The sequence below is a fragment of the Hesperophylax consimilis genome, chromosome 24 (assembly GCF_061612785.1).
Source record: "Hesperophylax consimilis isolate HC1 chromosome 24, BYU_Hcon_1.0, whole genome shotgun sequence".
Lineage (NCBI taxonomy): Eukaryota > Metazoa > Arthropoda > Insecta > Trichoptera > Limnephilidae > Hesperophylax > Hesperophylax consimilis.
Window position 1 is genome coordinate 11,475,435 of NC_142859.1, and position 22,856 is coordinate 11,498,290.

Consider the following 22,856-nt stretch of genomic DNA (forward strand, 5'->3'; position numbering starts at 1 on the left):
CTTTTTGTTATTTATTATGTACTTTCATATGAGAGAGAGAGAGAGAGTGTGTGTTTACAAAGGAAGTCTCAGAAGTATTCCGAAGTAGAAACTATTAAAATTAATTATAATCGATTTTTTTGATGATATTTCAAAGCTCTATAGCTCTTGATGTATGTATTTGTAAATCAGCAATCTGAAAATAATTTCAAATTGAAAATCTGTGCAAATTTCACTACCGCAGAGTTCACCGTTTTTTTGAAAGACACTCTGTAACATATTTCCTATTTTATGGTAACATGTACTTACTTCAAATAATCGAAAATGAAGACCTAATAAGAATAATAAAGAAAATTATGAATGTGACGATGTATGAATGTGAATGAGGCAAGAAGTGTGTGCCAAGACCGAGTTGTTTGGCGGTCCGTCCTCTCTGCCTACCCCTTTTTTTTTTTTTTTTTTTTTATAGTGTATACCTCACAAGAGTCCCAACTGCTTCCGTCTGGAGCCAGTGAGACTATGGCATCCCCAATTGGGGGATGTTGTGAGGCTGAAGGTAAGTGGGGAAGGGAAAGAGGAAGGTGGGGAAGTACCTGGCTATTCAGATCTAGTCACTAAACACGGCTAAAGCCATTTGGAGCAACGTTTCAATTCTGAATGGTGGTCTTACACCAGGGCGATACTGGTAGTATCTTCCACTCTGGAACGTGCCGCAAATATACTATATATTATTTTAATTAATTAATTGTGAAATAACACAAATTAATCAAATAAAATTTATTTGCGCACGCCGGGTTCGAACCCGCGACCTTCGGAATGGCAGTCCAATGCGTTACCACTGGACTATGCGGGGAAACAGGCGCATCCACCTCACACCTCACCCGATGAACCCGGGCACCCCTGCTAACTCACCTAACGTAGCGAACTAATTGGGATGACCTATGGCAGAGGTGATGGTTATTCATTAAATGGTTCCCGGGGCGGTCGAATCCAAAAGCGCCTCCCAAATTAGGTGTACCAGTCTTAAAATGCCTGTAGTATGACTAAACCGGCCCCAATAAATAAGTTTAAAAAATACCGTAAAAAATAAAAGCAAAGTTATTAAAAATAGTACAAAGTTATAATAATATTCATTCTGATGAAAGCAAAAACTCTGAACAAATATTGTACAATTGAACACATAATGTGTTTTTTTATTACCCGCTCAGCTGCGTAAAACAAGCCGATAGTCTTTAATTAATGATGTATTTACAAAACAACAACTATAAAAATGATTGTTAACGTGTTTTTGAACACGTCTGAATGTTAAAACAAGCTGGAAGCTCACTAAAGCTCCCTTTTATGAACTTTTATTTTTATTTGTATTCGGCTCGGCTACACTAATCCTATTTAACTGCAGTTTAACGATGCTAGGGAGCGGCGGGCAAAATGCTTAATTGGAAACAATAGGAAGGACGTGATCCGAATGTGCTTTTATGGAGGAGAAATAAGAAATTAATATTAAGACGATGCCATACGTAGTAATGCAAAATCATGTGTTTTTGGTTTGAAAATTTGGTCGCCTAGAAATGTTTCAGAAGCTTTAAATAAATACCGCGAGTAGAATACATCTTGGCCTTTGAAATAATCGAGTGTTTTTTACATAAGTCTTTTTATAAGCCCAGAAAAAAATAATTTATAAGGCGTATGAAAACTGTTATAAAGTTCAAAATTTCCTACTTACGAACCTATTTTCTGTTATTGTTTTATTGTATAATGTGGAAAATTAATTTATTTATAAAATGATCGGAAAACATTTAAATATTTATGCCTGAACATCCACAAAATAAAATAAAAGGCACTTTTTGGTCATGTTTTTTCTTGCCTAAATCAAAACAGCTGGATGGTGTTAAGCGGGAATTTAAGCCTTATCGCCATCTACGTAAGGAGTGTTATTGATGGCGGCTCGATTCAAAATATTACACGATGTATGGCATCGCCTTAACGATAATATATCATTGACCATGATAGCAGAAGTCGGGGACGCCTAGAATAATAATAATATTTGGATGATTTGTATAGCGCCGAATTTGTGCAAAATCACCTCAAGGACGCTGTACAAATATACAATACATTTCTACAATGATCTATGTTATTACTAACTATACATGAAGATAGTATACAGTACAATACTTACCTGGTAGGTCACTTGAGATTAACACTTAATTAACAGTAAATAATTGTTTATTCGCTAAATTTAGATACAGGATTTAGGGCATAATTGGAAAATTGGATAAAACTGAACTTTCTTTCAGGAATGGTATATTTAATTGAAGGGTATGACAGCTTAAAAAAGTAAGTTTTTAGTTTAGACATGAATGATGTTGGACAAGAAGGAAGATATAGCACGATCAAGTGAATCAAATAGTTGGGTCATAAACAGAAGAGTATGTATGAATGAGGATGAAACTAGGATTGTTTGCCCAGATAGAGTTGTGTGATGGTTCACCCTCTCTGCCCACCCCTGCGAAGACTTTTGGTATCACCCCTGTGATACCAAAAGCTTGAGTATATCTGCAAGTAACACAATTTAAGAGCAACATAATTCGTTATTTAAAAAAATGTTTACTGCTCCGAATTTGCCAACTTTCATCATCTTTTTCTCTTCCTTACTTCCTTCAGTTTCACAAGATACCACAAATAATAGTACTTTGAAAACTTTAACGGTTTATTTTTTAAATAACAGAGGGCGCCAATTCCGTCTGCAACAATCCTAAACTGTACACTGTAATCAGGATGATAATAATACTCCGGGTAGTTGCAATAAATTTTTATGCGTAATCAAACATTTTTTTATTTAATGTTGACTGCATTTGATATACCTACCGAAGTCCACAAATAGAAAAAGTATTACATTGAGTTGATATAAATTTAATCACTTTAGTAAAATAATCACCTTGTTAAAGCCGTAATATTCTCGAGTCAGAAAATCAATTATTTTTCGTCTTTACGACTAGAAGAGCAACCTTTTCCATGTTACGCTGATGCATAATCATTTATTTAAACCAGTATTTCTAAAGCCGATAAGCAGGACTTAAAACTTTCAAGATTAAAGTTTAAGCTTGCAACAATGAAATTGCTGTGGTCTTTCGCCGACGCGATACTTGATTATCTTCCTGCCCATTCTGGATAGTCTTTCTGTCCACTTATTCTTCATTTCTAGCTGATTCAACTTACATATTAATTTATTATTTATTTAGTTTTTTAATAACTCCGCACTGGAGAAAGTGGTAGATCGCCCTGGTGAATGACCAGCATTAAAAATCGGAACGTTGTTGCTTGAATTGACTTTAACCGTCAATCTGAATAGCCAGGTACTTCCCCCAGCTTCCCCCTTCACATCTTTTCCCCTCCCAAGACCATTAAGCTATACACATAAATGGGTATACACCGTGTATATATAATATATATCTTATTACTAACCATAGACTAGACAAACTATCAACTATGGCTAACAGATTGCATCCACCGGTTCGTCAATAACTAATACAAGACTATATGTACAATGCATTTGATCAAAGAACGTGATGCTGCTAATTGAATGGTTAACAGATTGCATCCACCGGTTCGTTCATAACTAATACAAGACTATATGTACAATGAATTTGATCAAAGAACGTGATGCTGCTAATTGAAATTGATTTACAATTTTTTTTTTGTTATTTGTTTTTGGGGTATTATGCCGTGTTACGCTAACTCCTTCTTTAGCCAACGTTTCGGACAGCATTGCAGTGTCCATCATCAGGGCAGATGTGATATTTGAGGTTGTGTTAAACTGTGAGCTTCTGTATGAGGTTGTGATACCGTGTTGCCAGCTCCAACCCTCTGAGCTAACATTAACGTATCATTTTTTATTTAAAGTGGTTTTCTTCGTTTAGCTCTGGTGTATCCGTCAATTACCGGATACCAAGAACTATTAAGCTTAGCTCCATCGTCTCTATTAATGTTTACGGGATTTTTATGAATTTCAATGGCCTACGTAATCAGCCGTGCTCTATAAGTTTTCGGTCTCCCCAGGATTTCAGGAACAAATCCAAAGTAATGCCCGGTGTCAATCAAATGCTCGGCAATTGCCGATTTGTCAGGGTGGCCGAGTTTACAAGCTCTGAAGTGTTCTGAAATCCTTTTGGAGATAGTCCGCTCTGTCTGGCCTACATAGACCTTGTCACATCCGGAACAGCTGAGTTTATACACTCCATCTGTTTCCAGAGGAAACTTAGTCTTTGCAGACCTCAGTAAGTCCTGTATCTTTGTTGTTGTTCCGAAGACAGTCTTGATATTTTCCTTTCTCAATAGCCTGGCAATTTTGTCTGTCACATTGTGCACATAAGGCAGGAAGGCAGGAAGGCACAGCCTTTCGACTCTTGTTCAATTCTGTCTTCGTTTGGTGCAGATTTGGCTCTTATGATTTGCCTTGTCTGACTTGCTGGGTAGCCGTTACGCTCCAGTGCATCGGTCAGCTTCGTAAGTTCCGCTCCGATTTTATGTTCTTCACATATTCTGGTCGCTCGGGTCACCAATGTATGGATAAGTCCTCTCTTCTGCGCTGGGTGGTGGTGCGAATCAGCGTGTAAGTACCGATTTGTATGGGTTGGTTTCCTATATACAGTATGCCCTAGGCTACCATCGTGTTTCCGCATCACCTCCACATCTAAAAAGGGCAGGATTTTATCTTTGTTTTTCAGTTCCATTGTGAATTTAATTTTGCTGTGGAGAGAATTAAGATGGTCCAGGAATTCGTTTAGTTTCTCCGTTCCATGAGGCCAAATGGCGAAGACATCGTCGACGTAGCGCCACCATACTTTAGGGACAGCCGAAGCTGTGTCGAGTGCCACTTCTTTAAACTTCTCCATAAAAAGTTGGCTAGTACTGGCGATAACGGACTGCCCATCGCAACTCCCTCCAATTGCTCAAATAGTTCACCCTGAAATGCAAAGTATCCCGTTTTGAGGCAGTGTTCAAAAAGTTTGCAAATGTCTTCCTCATATATCTCCCTGAGCATTGTCATGGAGTCTTCTAGATGCACATTTGTGAAAAGTGACACGACGTCAAAGCTGACCAGAATATCTCCTTCCTCAGTCTTAACTTTCTTGAGCTTACTAATCGTAACAACAAGTAGTCTTAAGTCTTCGGAAGTAGTCTTAAGTCTTCGTCTCAAGTAGTCTTCGGAACAACAACAAAGATACAGGACTTACTGAGGTCTGCAAAGACTAAGTTTCCTCTGGAAACAGATGGAGTGTATAAACTCAGCTGTTCCGGATGTGACAAGGTCTATGTAGGCCAGACAGAGCGGACTATCTCCAAAAGGATTTCAGAACACTTCAGAACTTAGAGTAATCGGCAATTGCCGAGCATTTGATTGACACCGGGCATTACTTTGGATTTGTTCCTGAAATCCTGGGGAGACCGAAAACTTATAGAGCACGGCTGATTACGTAGGCCATTAAAATTCATAAAAATCCCGTAAACATTAATAGAGACGATGGAGCTAAGCTTAATAGTTCTTGGTATCCGGTAATTGACGGATACACCAGAGCTAAACGAAGAAAACCACTTTAAATAAAAAATGATACGTTAATGTTAGCTCAGAGGGTTGGAGCTGGCAACACGGTATCACAACCTCATACATAAGCTCACAGTTTAACACAACCTCAAATAACACATCTGCCCTGATGATGGACACTGCAATGCTCTCCGAAACGTTGGCTAAAGAAGGAGTTAGCGTAACACGGCATAATACCCCAAAAACAAATAACAAAAATACTTTTGGCCGTGAAAATCTTAAATCATATTTGATTTACAATTTATTTATATTCTGTACATTCAGATAACATAGAGACTGGACCACACTTACCTGTGAGGTCACTTGAGATTATCACTGTTCATTGTATACCAGAGAAATGTATAGACAGTTCGCACGTAGAGGACACAATTGGAACATGTTTAATTAGAAATGTATATTTATGCTCTTTAAGGTGATGCACTACGTCGTGTAATATTTTAAATTGAGCCGCTATCAATAACAACCCCTACGTAGATAGCGATAAGGTTTAAATTCCCGCTTAGGAGGGCTTTGAAGCAGAGAATGGACGGTTATCTCGAGAGTATTTCCTCCTGGGGTAAAAATAATCTCGTCGAATTTAATGTTTCAAAGACCCAATCCTGTCTGATTACGTCTAAAAGGGATCCAAATGATAATCTAGTCTCCTTCAACGGAAGCAATCTTCCGAACAGGCCTTCCATTGATATGCTTGGTGTAACTATAAGTGACCAGCTCAGGTACGGGGGCTCCATCGAAGCCAGAGTAAAGTTGGCCTCTCAGAAGCTGGGCGTACTGTACAGGGCCCGCAGATACTTTAATAGTACACAACTGCTCACCCTGTACAAATCGCAAGTGCGCCCTACTGTCGAATTTGGCAGCCATCTCTGGTCTGGAGCCCCAAAATACCTGAAAAAAACCCTTGACTCTGTGCAGAAACGGGCGGTCCGTTTGATAGATTCCCCAATCTTAACAAACGGACTGCAATCTTTAGAGCACAGGCGTCAAGTAGGTATGCTGTCCTTGTTCTATCGGTATTACAATGGAAGATGCTCTGAGGAACTAGCGTCATTGATCCCTTCGGCACCGGTGCGTAGTCGGGATACACGCCAAACGCGCGCCCAACATTTGTACACAGTTGACACTTGTCACATGAGAACGGGTCGCTTCTACGATTCGTTCTTAAGTTCAACAGCTCGGCTGTGGAACGAACTGCCGGCCTCTGTGTTTCCTCCCTCCTACAACATGGGACTCTTCAAGACCCATGTTCACTCCTTCCTCTCCAAAAAAAGACCCTCCACACAGCATCCCCAAAGATGACATAGGCCCCGAGGGAAATTATTTTCTTCAGGGCCTCCTGTGTGGAGTAAATATAAAAAAAAAAAAAAAAAAAAAAAATCCGCCTGTTTCGATTTATGCAAGAAAAAAACATGGCCAAAAAGTGCCTTTTATTTTATTTTGTGGATGTTCAGACATAAAATTTTTTTTTTTCCGATCATTTTATAAATAACTTAATTTGCCACATTATACAATAAAATAATAACCGAAAATCGGTTCGTAAGTAGGAGATTTTGAACTTTAAAGTAGTTTTCTTAGGCCTTATATATTATTTTTTTCTGGGCTTATAAAAATACTTATCTACAAAATACTCGATTGTTTCAAAGGCCATGATGTATTCTACTCGCAGTATTTAATTAAAGCATCTGAAACGTTTCCAGGCGACCAAATTTTCAAACCAAAAACACATGATTTTGCATTACTACGTATGGCATCGCCTTAATGAGCGTGTTTATGAGAGGAAAAGCAACTCTTATGTTGGTCGGTACAAAGGTACCAGGATTTGATTAGAATTTATCTTCCCAGATGTGATTCGTCTCTTGGTATGAGACAGGTTGATAACTATATATTGGCTTCAAATAATGTCCAATAAGAAAAGTGTGATTATGATATGTAGGCAATACAATAATGCTACTTTCAGGCAGGTATAATTAATTTAAGGTATGAGAACTCAGAAACACCCATACGAATTGAAAAATCTCGACGGGAACTGAACCCTCAGCCTTCTGATTGCCAGTCGCTAATGTTTATAAGATAAGGTCTTTATGCATAGCACCAAGGGTAACAAATTAGTATTGTCAATAATAGTTCAACCACAAATTGTTAATATATTGAGAACATGGTACAACCAACAGGAAAACTTTGTCAGATGGAATGATAGCCTATCAGAAGCAGCCAAATTAAAGTTCGGCGTTAGACAAGGAGGCTCAATGTCCCCAGTGCTTTTCGACATGTATATGGATGAACTTAGTAAAACACTAAATACAACAAGAATCGGATGCCATATTGCCGGGGTACGTATGAACAATATTAGCTATGCAGACGACATGGTCATACTAGCTCCATCGGTAAGAGCGATGAGAAAACTTCTGGCAATATGCGTTGGTAGCTTACGTTGATAGTCACGGGCTGATGTACAATGTTAAAAAGTCATCCCTGCTGATATTTAAAGCAAATACTGTCATTCCACCCAGACGTCTCGGCGGGGCCAACCTGAAAATCTGCAGCGAAATCAAATATTTGAGGCATGTCATCACCGATGACCTAAATGATGAAAACAACATAGAACGCCAAATAAGAGTACTAAGTGTGCAAGCTAACATGCTTGCCAGAAGATTCAACAAATGCAGTCCTCCGGTGAAGAAGTAACTTTTCCAAACATATTGTATGAGCTTCTACACTAGCGAGCTATGGACGACTTACACACAAGGCTTCGTGAACACACTCCGAGTACAGTACAACCACGCATACAGAGCCCTATTTGGCCTCCCCTGGCGATGCAGCGCCTCACAGATGTTAACCGATGTTCACTGCTTTGATGCGCCACAGAATAGCCGGCACGAGTCAGCGCTACCGGAGATCGGACAACACTCTTGTCCAGGCCGTTGCCCAGTGGCAGGGAGCGCCACTACACCAGAGATGGAGAATTTCACTCAAGCCACCATAAAGTCCTAATGTGTTCATAAATTTACTCATTTTTTATTTATTTCTATATTGATTTTTTATGTATTAACTCAAATGTAAACTTTTATGGCAGGCAGAGTATTGCACACATCGCCCTGTCCAGCTGAAATAAACATTATTATTATTATTATAAGCCTGAAACACTTATACCAATTGAAAAAATCTCCCGAGATAAAATAAATTCGTCGGGAATTGATTGTCTAGATCAATTTTATGTTTGAGTATTGAATCTGTTTTTCCACTTTCCCACGCTGCGCTGATCGCACAATAAACATCAGAAAATATGTGATGGTTACTATTAGATTTATGACGATTTCGTTGGAAATAACGTAACTTCAATACTACAGCGACTGCCAACCGTCTTGCACAATCCTAACGCAGTGCAAGGCATACATCACCTTGTCCTGGTCAAATAATTGAATTCCTACTTCCATGATTATATTGCTTGTGTTCATTGAGCGAATGATTGCGAATTGCTAGTTAGTTTTACTGGTTGAATATTATGCATATTGGGCATTGGGGCTATATTCGGTATGTGTGCAGTGGTTCAGCTTTAAACCGCCAAACCCCCTGGCAAAATGTGAAATGAATATTAAATTGAATTGTGTTCTTCTGGCATCATTATATAAAACCTAATAAGTAGAAGTTGTGGACGCCCGAGAAAGATATGGTACGATCAAGTGAATCAAATATTTATTGCGAAATATGTACAATTAAAAAATCAACTCATAAAAAGTTTTATTTAAACTGTAATACATTGTTTTATTAATAGATGTTCTTGAAAATATACTATTTTTGGTTTGACTGAGGACTGAACCTTCCTCTCCAGGGACTAGAGTCAACCGCGCTAACAACTGAGCCAAATCCTAATCGGGTAGGACCGACAATTATTTCGTTTATAACCTAATCGCTTTAATGTAATCCAATTTCAAATAAATGCTTATATATCCGCATACGTATGCCTTGATTCCACCAAAAGTTGATATAATGCATTATCATCGACAACGAGTCTATACGTCGAGTAACAGCTCGATCGGATGTCGGGAAGTGGGTTAATTTCCACTTCCGAGATCTGCATTCATTCGTTCTCGAAAACGAAATCAAAATTCAAATAGATGTTTTTTTAAATGGTCGTTATTTAGTCAATAGTACTGGATTACTTTGAGTGTCTTTTTGAAACACATGAAAAATAAGGAACGAAAGTGAAGTTCTCGAGTTATTAATTGATTGACCTCTCTGCAGTGTCAAATTAGTGAGTTTCCATTTTTATTTCCAAGTTACGAAACAAGTTTGCTGGGACATTTTGTATTTTTACGATTGTTTTGAAAGAACGAGGAAAAAAATAATGTTCTAATTACGTGTTAACATTAAAATATATTCCGAATTCCATATAGTGTTGAAAAGGGCACTATGGGTACTATTCAGAGGACAATCGGTTAAAGGCTCGGACCCGTGGCGGTTGCCAAGCTTGTCGGAAGAATCGTTGCGCTACTGTACCTAGGTATGCATGCTATTTATTGGGAGAGGCAAACGATAAAGCAGATTGATTGAAGTTGAAATTAACATCAAGAAAACTTCGCTATTAAAAGCTTTATTTATTTGATTATTTATATCATTGTCGCTTGCGACAGCGGTGAAGCAAAGCTAACAATGGAAAAACCTTGCTAATAACTTTGTCTCTGTACAATTATATAGCCGCACCCTGTTTGGCGATGTGTAATGCCTGCTCTGAACTTCTACACTTAAGGCGATGCACTTGGTCGTTTAATATTTTAAATCGAGCCGCTATCAATAACACCCCTTACGTAGATGGCGATAAGGTTTCAATTCCCGCTTAACACCATCCGCCTCTTTCGATTTATGCAAGAAAAAAACATGGCCAAAAAGTGCCTTTTATTTTATTTTGTGGATGTTCAGGCATAAATATTTAATTTTTTTCCGATCATTTTATAAATAACTTAATTTGCCACATTAAACAATAAAATCGTAACCGAAAATGTGTTCGTAAGTAGATGATTTTGAACTTTAAAGCAGTTTTCATAGGCCTTTTACATTATTTTTTTCTGGGCTTGTAAAAAGACTTATCTAAAATTACTCGGTTATTTCAAAGGCCAAGATGTTTTCTACTCGCATTATTTAATTAAAGCATCTGAAAAATTTATAGGCGACCAAATTTTCAATCCAAAAACACATGATTTTGCACTACTACTTATGGCATCGCCTTAAACAAATATAAAATGTTGTTAATGAAGCAATTAAGTTATGTTCAATAATAATGTATATTTCGTAATATTCTCATGTAAAAGCCCGGAAAAACGACCTGTAATAATAATAAATAACAATAAATAAATTAAGAAATGTGTTAATAAATATAACTGCTTTAAAGTTCAAAATCTCCTACTTACGAACCCATTTTCGGTTATGATTTTATTGTATAATGTGGCAAATTAAGTTATTTATAAAAAGATGAGAAAAAATTAAATATTATGCCTGAACATCCACAAAATAAAATAAAAGTACTTTTTGGCCATGTTTTTTTCTTGCATAAATCAAAACAGTCGGATGGTGTTAAGCGGGAATTCAAACCTTATCGCCATCTACGTAAGGGTTATTATTGATAGCGGATCAATTTAAAATATTACACGACGTAGTGCATCGCCTTAAGGATAAATTGAAGATGTCCACTGACTTGGGTAAAATTGTTTCACTTCATTAGTATTCTGGGCAAAGAGGAACACATATGGTAGTTAGTCCCATAATTTCTGCACTGAAATTAACCGATTCGTAATAAATATTAATCAAAACTAGTGATTTCACGTTAAGCTTTGCCTTAATGAATAGTAAAAGTCGTCACAGACATCCTAGGAACACTCGTCACGATTATATTAATCAGTGCTTGAGTTGGGATAACAGAATAGAATTATTGAAGCAAAGAGTGTGTGCCAAGAGAGAATTATTGTGTATCTATGTTTGGCATGAAGTTTAATAAGAAGTCGTAAATTTTTAATGAAAAAACTTCAACAGCTAATCAACATAGTAATTAATAACTCCAAAACTTGCACATTTATTTCGAAGTGAAGATAATATGAATATCCACTTAGCCAAACTTTAAAGTGATATTTTTTTGAGGAAATTAACACCTCGAGAGTCGAGAGCACTTTACAAAGCTTGGGAATTAAGTATTAAATCTATAGTAAGGTGTTACCTAACACACACACTGTCTGAATAAAACCTAATATAGATACTTTGCTATTTAACTGGTATTTATATATAACTACACGTTTCTCGTAATATGTAAGGAGAATTATTTTGCATTCAATAATATTCTATTACAATGTGCTAACCAAGTTGGGGTTTTACATAACTAACTAACTAACTAACCATCACGCCGTTTCCCCGCAGGGGTAGGCAGAGAGGACGGACCGCCAAACAACTCGGTCTTGGCACACACTCCTTGCCTCATTCACATTCATACATCGTCTCATACATACTCTTCTATTATTCTGACTCTTGACATGGCCCGACTCGAGTATCTGATTCACTTGATCGTGCCATGTCTTCCTCGGGCGTCCCCGACTTCTGCTACCATTCACATTTGCATCATATATCCTCCTTACACTCCTATCTTCGCTCATTCGCTCTACATGCCCAAACCATCTAAGCGTCCCTTTCTTAATCTTACTCATTACGCTTACATCAGCCTTGCACTCTTTGCGGATCTCCACATTCCTCACACGATCAAACATGGTTTTACCACACATACGCCTCAGGGATCTCATTTCAACAGCATTTAATCTACTTTCATCCTTTCTTTGCCAGTTCCATGCCTCACTTCCATACATCAAGGTAGGTACCAGCACTCCGTTGTGGACTGCTAACTTCGCTTCTTTGGACAATTTTTTGTTAGCGCCTACGGCGTTTAGTCCTCCATTAACGGAATTACCTGCATTTACCCTTCTTTCGATATCTCTGTCAGCCTTCCCATCTCTCGTAAACATACTTCCTAAATACACAAACTCATCCACCTGCTCCAAGTATTCCCCATTCACAATTATATTGCACACTGTTTTCGTACTCTCTCTTTCAAACACCATTACTTTAGACTTACTTACATTCATCATTAACTCATTCTTCATGCATACTTCGTTCATCCTAGACACGAGAGACTGTAGATCATCTATACTATTAGCAATCAGCACCGCATCATCAGCATACAACAGGCAACATACTTTAAAATTATTCAAATTCGCGCCCAATCCCACCTCTTTCAATTCTTGCATACAATTATCCATGTATAGATTGAATAACCACGGTGACATTACGCAGCCTTGTTTAACACCTTTTGTGATATCAAACCACCCCGTAAAACCACCGTTTACCCTAACACATGCAACGCTTCCCTCATACAGAGACGCAATTGCCTGAATCAGATTCGTATTCACTCCATACTTGGACAACACCTTCCATAGCTTTTTCCTGTCGACTCGGTCGTATGCTTTTTGTAAATCTACAAAGGCACAGAAAAGTTTCTGGTTTTTTGCCAGAAACTTCTCAGTGAGCATACGCAATGAGAAGATCTGGTCCATGCACCCCCTTCCACTCATGAAAGCACCTTGCACATCCCATATTTTATCCTTTGTTTCCTTTCTTACTCTTTCAATCAAAATTCTACCATACAGCTTGCCAACTGAACTAAGCAGGCTAATAGCCCTATGATTCCCACATTCCATACGTGACCCTTTACCTTTGTATAATGGCATGATCACAGCCCTTCTCCAATCTAAAGGCGTGTAACCTTCCTTTAAACATTGGTTAAAAAGATTGCACAACCATGTGAGAATTACACGGCTACCTCCTTTAAAATATTCAGCAGCAATATTGTCAAACCCAACAGCCTTACCATTCTTCATACATTTAATCGAGCTTTCTATCTCATCCATGCTAATTTCGGTAACATTCACTCCATCGTCATTCATATCTGATTCGCCACTGGAATCACTGTCATTCACTTCGCTTTCGAAGACTTCCTCGAAATAATTCATCCATCTCTCTTTTATTTTTTCCTCATTCGTCAACATTTTTCCATCTTTTGATTTTATCACTTTCATGCTTCCGTTTTCTGGGCCACTCCGGGACCTTTTGACTTCTTTCCAAAACAACTTAATGTTTTCTTGGAAATGGTTTGTCATTTTCATTCCTTCTTCCTCTTCCAGGCGTTTCTTTCGTTCTTTCACTCCAACTCTTACTTTTTTCTTACATTCCTTATATACTTCTTTCGCTCGATACTTCTCTTCGCTGGAAGCACTGCCAGCCGCAATCAGACACAACCATGCTTTCTTCTTTTCTGAGACTAGTGCTTTAATCTCATCATCCCACCATGCATCACCTTTCTTCCTACCTTGCGTACTTATTCCACAAACCTCCCTAGCAGATTCACAAAGACACACTTTTATGTGGTTCCATGTTTCGTCTATGCTTAGACCATCCATTTCCTTCGCATTCAATCTTATCTCTTCACAATTCACATACTTACTTCTCACATTATCGTTTTGCAGTTTTTCTATTTTGACTCTTGTCGGAGCTGGTACCGTTTTCACTTTAGAGCGCCAACCGCGAAAGAGGTTTACTCTCGACACTACAAGAAAGTGGTCAGTTTCGACCTCAGCCCCTCTGAAAACTCTTGTGTCCTCGGTAACAGCTCTCAACCTAGAGTCAATTACTACAAAATCAATAATTGACCTCTCATTTCCTCTTTCCCACGTATATTGGTGGATACCTTTATGATCGAAGAAAGTATTCGACACAAACAGGTTCCACTCTAAACATACTTCAAGCATTCTGTTCCCGTTGTCATTCGTTCTTTTATCCCCAAACATACCTAAGACCGAATCAAATCCGTCACGTCTAATTCCCACCCACCCATTCAAATCGCCTGCCATTATAATCCTTTCGTTCATATTTTTTAGTCTCATTACAACATTCACACCAGTCCAAAAATCATCTTTCACTTCATCGCTTTCAGAATTAACAGGGGCGTAGCAAATAACAAGAAACACCCTTGTCAAACCGATTTTAAATCTGATCCACATTATTCTCGGACTTACACATTCATACTGCAACATACATTCAATCATTCTGGGAGACAGTAGCGCTGCAACACCTTGACAAGCCCTCTCCGTATCTGGTCTCCCTGACCAAATGACGAGCCTATCATTATGCTGCATTGTACCGCTACCTTTTTTCATACTCTCTGTTATACAAAGTACGTCCAAACATTTGCTCACCATAGTATCACACAGTTCGTTCATCTTTCTTTCCATTCCTCCTCTAATGTTCCATGTACCAATTCGACATTGATCACGTTCCGTCCTCCTCTTTGCGCCACCGAAGGGTTGGCGATGTGATGGATAGCGAACCTCATCGACATCTTTGTCGGCCATTCCCTTCCAAGTACTACTTAAACATCTTAATTATACAACTTATCATATCGTTACACACATAAAACAAATAATACATATTTATACGCTTAATATAACATTTAACTTAACAAATAAACTACCACTAAAAATAGTTATTTTATCACTATATAATTGTTTTAAAACACTCCATGTAGACAGCAAACCAAAGAGCGCGGGTTCATTCCGATTTCATCCTTCATTTCCGATGTCATTATTCCACGCGCGGAAGGGCACGAGCGGTGGGGAGCGGAGGTTGCGGCAGGGGTTGCATGAGTCGCCAAATGACTCTTTTCTTGTGCGGGTTCAGGGTAGATTCCGAGAAACGATGATTCTGTGGCCTAAGCAATGTCATATGGCCCACATTCTATAACGGCACTGAATAAGCACTGTATGCGTCGGACAGCGGGGTTTGCAGTATTGGTGCGGGTGGACGAGGGGCAAGGGGCAAGGGCCGAAGGGATGATCACATCTGGTGAATGTTCAAAGCACTGATCTCGTATTATAGGCACAGGAATTCACACATCTTAGGATTAACAAAATTATTTGTCACCTTTTCTTAAAGTCGTTATACGTCCACACTGGTCACAGTAAAATTAGTTTTTAGTACACTTAAGCAACTTAAATACAGTAAGGAACATTTAAAATGTTCTCGCCTTATTTCACATTGGAGTATATTTCGAGCATTAGGGCTTTATACACATAGCGGTTATGATTTAATCATTATGAATATTAGTTAATATTTAGTGTATTAAATATGCAGACCCAAAGCATCGAAAAGTGGCAAAGTTTTAGTGTGGGTAATCTACAAAAAATACATCGGTATTTCAATAAATAAATAAAATAAGAATTCTCCCAGAAGAGACCCTTGAGGGACTCCACAAAAAAATTAATAAAATCAGTTATTTTGCTAAACAACGCCAAACACTTTAATATCTGTACCACCGAGTTTAGGTTAGCCTAAATTATGTGTCGGTCAGATGACTTAAACATAATTAAAATTTTGGTTTGAAATACACAATCAGTGCATCTGAAACCTTCGTCAAATTAGGCATGAAGCCTGGAGTGAGCATGTGCCTGTCTGGTAACATTATTAAACTGTTTCGTGGAATCGTTGGGTGGCGCTCGTAATCTTTTCTCGCGTGTATTATGTGGGTATCACCATTCGTAATTTGGGGATCAAATTTCGTTTTTAAATATGTGTTGGACAGGGAGGGATTGCTATGGTGAGATGTTCTTATTTAAAAATAATGTTTTTAAAGTGTCTTCATAATAATAATAATATATGGATGATTTGTATAGAGCTGTTTTGGTGCAAAATCACCTCAAGGGCGCTGTATAATATATAAAACATTTCAACAATGATCTGATGATGTTATTACTAACTATATATGGAGATAATATACATTAAATTACTTACCTGGTAGGTCACTTTCTCTCAGGAATGGTATATTTAATTTAAGGGTATGACATCTTAAAAAGTTTTTAGTTTAGACCTGAATTATGTTTGACTTGTTATGGATCTTAGTTCCGGGGGGAGTTTATTCCAATCTTTCGGCCCAGATACTCCGAAAGCGCGGTCACCAAACTTAGTATTTGGCTTGCGCTTAGGTTCCATCAGTCTGTCTGCAGCTGCTGATGTTGCTGATCTTAGAGTTGACTGCCTCAGACCAGTGTTTTCCGGGACGCATTGTTCAGAGATGTAGGGTGGGGTCATTTCATTGATGGATTTAAACACCATCCAGCACAATTTGTACTGGATTCTTCAGGGCACTTGAACCAGTGAAGGTTACGAAGGAGTTCTGAAATGTGCGAATATTTTAAACACTGATTTAAGTTTGTTAGTTTGATATTTTGGAAGGCTGGCATAAATGCCGTTGCAGTAATCGAGACAAGAGACTACGTAAGAGTTGATAAGTAGTTTTGTTGCTTCTGTATGAAGATTTATTCGGACAGACTTGAGTTGTCTTAGGTGAAAAAAAACGGTGCCTACAGTCCTATTTATTTGACTTTTAAAAGAAAAGACTGAATCTAAATTGAGACCGAGAAGTTTGACTGTTGTTTTTGGGATGATATCTCTGCCGGAAATAGAATCTGGTGCCATCCTTCTCGGAACTGCACTAACACTCACCCTAACTTCGATTTCAAAGCCAAGTACGGCTTCCTCTACTACGATTTCAATCAATTTTTCTCTGGATTGATTGGTTAATCTTGCATTTATCGCCCCTCACGATGTGACCAAGATTTTTGTTTTTCTGTCTAGTACATTTATCGCTATTTTTGTCCATTCGATAAATAACTTCTACATTTGCTACCCTATTACTAGTCGAGGAAATTATGAAATTTATTATTTTATTTAAATTTGGTTAATACGGTTACCTACATTAAAAATTAATTTATACTTAATTTGTATAATGTTGCATCGTTCAGTGAATAATCTTGGTTCAACGTGACGATTTGTTGCAACATCTTCTGAACTTTCTATGTGCCTAAGCTGCCTCTGCCTAAAATATTGTTTTCCTCACGCAAACCCAATTATGTATTTCTTAATGGTTCAAGATTGTTTTAAAGTAACAATTTAATTTTCTTGGTTTAGCATTGAGACATCACCGACGGGTAAACCAATCATCTTAAAAATAACAGAACTTCCAACACTTTACGCCGCTATTTAGGGAATTAAATTAAATTGATATGCGGTGCCATTAAATTGTTCGCCGTTACACAAAATCTTCCAAATACTTCGGTAATAAAATTGTTAAATATCTAAGATGGTTAAGACCGTGGTGGACGATAGAATTTATTTATTTATTAGAACATTTATATTATTTCATTTACATGTATATTATATTTATTTTTATTATGCCTGTTTTATTAGGGATATCCTGTATTGAATATGAAATAAGGAAAGAAATGCTCTAAGATAAGGATGGTAGATGATGCTCAGAACCTGAAGTGATTGTGATTGTATTTTTACGTGTATTGGTTAGTTATTTAGAAATGTATAACAAGTACCTACTCCTGGTAATCCTAGTTTTTTTTTTAAATATTTTGAGCGAAAAACGTATCTTGATTACACAATAATGATACTTTCAAAAATATACCAACTTTTCCACCCACCATATTCAGAAATCTTACAAAACAACAGTGTTCCTAGGATTGATCCTTGAGGGACTCCATAAATGACGACTTACAGCTTCATCACGGAATTGGAATATGACGGGATTGAACCCGCAATCTCCAAATTCAACGAAACGCTGCACCAAGAAGGTTATGTTTGTCCATGCAAGATTCGAGAAATTAAACGCAATGCTAGTCCGACGATAATATGTTTTAAAGTACTAATAAATAATATGATTGAATTCCCAAACCTCTTGGCATGCTACCATTGATGTCATGCTACTGCTTATTTGTGCTAGAAATCTACTGCCTCTGTAGAAGTCATGATTTATGGTTATCATGCCACATGTACCAGATAGGACAAATGTTTCAACACAGCACAGAAAGACAAGAAGGTTTGATTCTATCAAATCGAACCTCTAAAGATGTTGGTTTCTTTTATCTGGTACATACAGATAATCTTATATATATTTACATAAAAAATTTAGATATGAATTTTACGAATCGTATTGTAATATGAATTGTCAAAATTTATTATATATATATGTAAAGCGCCCTTGAAGTGGTTTTAAAAACAGTGCTATAAAAATCATCCAAATACTATCATTATTTTTAAATAATGTAAGTACATTACAGTAAGTTCGTGATTATTTTGTTTGTTAATGGTAATATTTGTATACCACTAGTTATGGATGGTTGCATAAAGATTCGTTTTGTATTTTTTTTTTGGGTTATTGACTAATTATTACTGTCTTGAATTGACATAAAATTTAGGGGCAAAAATTTTATATTTATTACTACTTGTATAAAATTTGAAACCTTCCTTCTTGGAATGAAAAAAGAAATCAGCAACTGGGAAGGCCTAAGTGAAAAGGTGAGAATATTTATCTCATTATATGAACATTCTAAAGTAAAAGGAGAGCCAGAATGAATATTAAGAAAAAAAACAGAAGTAATAGAAAGTAAGAAAGCAGGAATAGAAAGAAAGCAATGAAATAGGCAGAATAGAAAATAATGTAAAGGAAGGAAAAAATCAAAAAAGGAGGGAAGAACGCAGATGGTACAGTAAGGAAAAAGGCAGAAATAGAAAAGAAATACATTTTTTACTTACAATTTTAAAATATTTTTTGCTTTTTTCCAGGTGTTAGCAGCCCTGGCCGTTTCGTTAGGTCCATTCGCAGCAGGTCTAGGCAAGGGATACACCTCCCCAGCAATGGACTCTCTTCAGGGTAACGGCACCCTGGGCTCGCTGGCCCCTCAGGGCGCGGGGCTGACCATAACCGACCAGGAGGCTTCGTGGGTCGCCAGTCTTAGTCTGCTCGGTGAGTGTGCCAAATGAATACCTATGTAATTGTATAGTGACTGCTGATTAAATTTTCTATGCTCTTGATTTTTTGGTGAGGATTTTTTAAATATTGCTGTTACTGCGTGTTTTATCAGAGATTGCCAGTTAACCCACTCCTAACACGGTAAAAAATCCCCTACCATCACATTAAGCGGAAAACTTTGCTTGTGTCATTTACTGTTCGTGATGAAGGACTCGCGTAGTAGAGAAATTGAACCCACGACGCGAACCCTTGGTAGTAAACCGACGCATTTGTCAACTCAGCAACTAACCGGTAGTTTCTTCTATTTTCTAGATCTCTGGTGTTTAAGAATTTAGGAGTGTTTGGTTATGACGAATCTTTCAACAAAAAATACTCCGTTTTTATAAATATTGCTATTTCTAGAACGAGATAATTGCAGCCTCAATTAAGTATCTACGTACCTTCATTTTCACGCATTGCGTTAAGATCAATAGTTTGGGTAGCCAAATCATGCAAAGTTCATTATTCCTGTTTTTTTCATTTCATACACAACTCCATAGTTGACTATCATGACTCGACGATGTAAGTTTTGCATGAATTAGTTCCATTTTATCGATAGCAAACCATCTTAAACGTTTAGCCTAAATACATTACATTTTATTTATTTTAAAATGCTTTGCCACAACCGAAAATCTGTTTTAGCGGTTCATCAAACTCAATAAACAACGCCACAATTATAAATACAGACCAAAAAAGATTACGAAGATAATGGACGTAGATTCCAATCCATTTATCATAATGTTTATACTGCAACGGAAATGAAAACCACAATTTGATCACAAGTTTTATGACTTGTGATCCCATGCTAAAATTTGTAACTCACATAGATAAAAGAAACGACAAAGATGGGCCATCACTACTCGGAATTGATACATCGCTTGAAATGATTTTAGCTGTATTTGGTAATCAGATCTGAATAGCCAGATACTTCTTCACACTCCTCTTCAAATTCAAAATTCAAATTCAAATTCAAATTCAAAATTCAAATTCAAATTCAAAATTCAAATTCTAATTCAAAATTCAAATTCAAATTCAAATTCAAAATTCAAAATTCAAATTCAAATTCAAATTCAAAATTCAAATTCAAATTCAAATTAAAAAAAAAAAAATTATTGCCCAAAAAGATTACAAAGGGTATAACTTATAGGTTACATCCTATTTCTATATATTTCTTCCTCTGTATATCCTTCAGCCTCACAACAATTGGGGATGTCGTAGTATCACTGGCTTCGGATAGCAAGGAGCAGTTGTGACTTAGTGCGGTGTTTACAGAAAAAAATGGCTCAGTTACAGTCGTCACGCTTCCTTGTCATATATATATTTTTTATATTTATATATGTTTTTTTAAAATTTTTTATTGAAACTTTATCATGCTTACATAAAAAGTAGGTTCTACATTACAGTTATTTTAAATCTCATATTTTATACTACTAACTACTTGCGGATACCCGTGAAAAATCACAAGAAATTGTAATAATTGTAGGGTTATATTGTTTTATAATTACATGTTAGCTAAATAGCGCAGACCCTTGCGGTCCGCTTTTTCTACTCACGCGGTGACAAGGAAAGTCATAAATAAAGTGGAAGCGATCTAGGACCACTGTCGCGATATTGCCTTTAAGGCGATGCCATACGTAGTAATGCAAAATCATGTGTTTTTGGTTTGAAAATTTGGTCGCTTAGAAATGTTTCAGATGCTTTAATTAAATATTGCGAGTAGAATACATCTTGGCCATTGAAATAATCGAGTATTTTTTAGATAAGTCTTTTTATAAACCCAGAAAAAATAATGTAAACGCCTATGAAAACTGCTTTAAAGTTCAAAATCTCCTACTTACGAACCCATTTTCGGTTATGATTTTATTGTATAATGTGGCAAATTAAATTATTTATAAAATGATCGGAAAAAAAAAATAATTATGGCTGAACAACCACAAAATAAATTAAAAAGCACTTTTTGGTCATGTTTTTTTCTTGCATAAATCAAAACAGGCGGACGGTGTAAAGCGGGAATTTAAACCTTATCGCCGTGTACGTAAGGGGTATTATTGATAGCGGCTAATTTTAAAATATTACAACAAAATTAAAACAAAAAATACACATTCCAAATATAGAATTTACTATTAAAATATATTTTTTTACATTATAATGGGTAGGTACTTAAAAGTACCCATTAAAAAGTACTAGAGAAATCTATACAACCAAATCTGGTAAAAAATATTACGCTGAAGTAGGAGCTTTATAGATGTACCGCTTTATTTTGAAACTGCCATCTTAATTACTAATATAAACAAACAATCACTCTCGATCTGTCAATTTAGACGATGCAATTAATTTCACAAAATGATGGATCGGGTTCGGCACAAAATTTCTAAATACGAGTAGTTCAATATATTATGCAAAAATTTTCGTCTGTATTTCACGACAATCAGTCGCATTGCCGCATTTACCCGGGCCGCTGTGAAGACTTATTTCCCTTCTACGTTTCAATTTCCTAGCTATTGTTACCAGGGGTTGGCAGCCACCACAGTACAAAGGAATTCAAATGGAGGCAAATACTTTTAGTCGAATACAAAAAAAGGCAGGATTGGTGGTATCTTGTATCTTTCGTGGAAAGATGTATACTTCAACACCAGTTATTTATTTATTTTAATATCAACGGTATAAAATATACCATATACAGTAAATTATAAACATTGACATCAGAAAATATACAATTAACAGAAACTCTAGATGGATATAAAAAGTTAGAGATACAAGTACATGCAAAACTTATAGGTAGACTAGGTTAGATTAGTATTGATTGAAATATATGATAGTATAGATCAGGGGTCTCCAAACTTTTCAGCCGGAGGGCCACATTGACTACTCCAGTGAGTTCGGAGGGCCAAAACCGTTTTAATTTCTAGACACCCATATTTTCTGTCCTAGGGTGGGGGGGGGGGGGGTAGACAATAGAATTTTCAGGGATGAAAATATAGCTTTAGATAACGTAGCTTTGAAGATATTTTTTGATTCTCGTTTCTCAGACCTTGATATCATTGCGAATCAAATAAAGATTTTTCAAAAAAATCCTCTTGATATATACGCTCGATACTTTTGGACGCAATGTATTGGTGCCAAGTACCTCGCCAACGAGCATATTTATTTATTCGCACGAAAAAATTCGCTGAGTTTTCGCCCCTTCTGAGCAAGGTCTTAGCCATTAGCTGTCACAGGTCCTTGATGACACTGGTCATTAGATGTCGCGGGCCGGATGGAAGACACTGGCGGGCCGGATACGGCCCGCGGGCCGTAGTTTGGAGACCCCTGGTATAGATACATGATTTAATGTATTAC

General features: G+C 37.0%; 1 protein-coding gene across 1 annotated transcript in view; it reads left to right on the plus strand.

Moving 5' to 3' along the window:
• LOC149411917 (facilitated trehalose transporter Tret1-like) overlaps window positions 1-22,856 on the plus strand; it is a 168,242-nt gene that overhangs the window by 110,924 nt on the left and 34,462 nt on the right. The window contains exon 3 of the mRNA XM_089646476.1: window positions 19,292-19,472. Coding sequence (XP_089502602.1) covers window positions 19,292-19,472 — 181 coding nt within the window. The remainder of the gene's footprint in view (window positions 1-19,291; window positions 19,473-22,856) is intronic.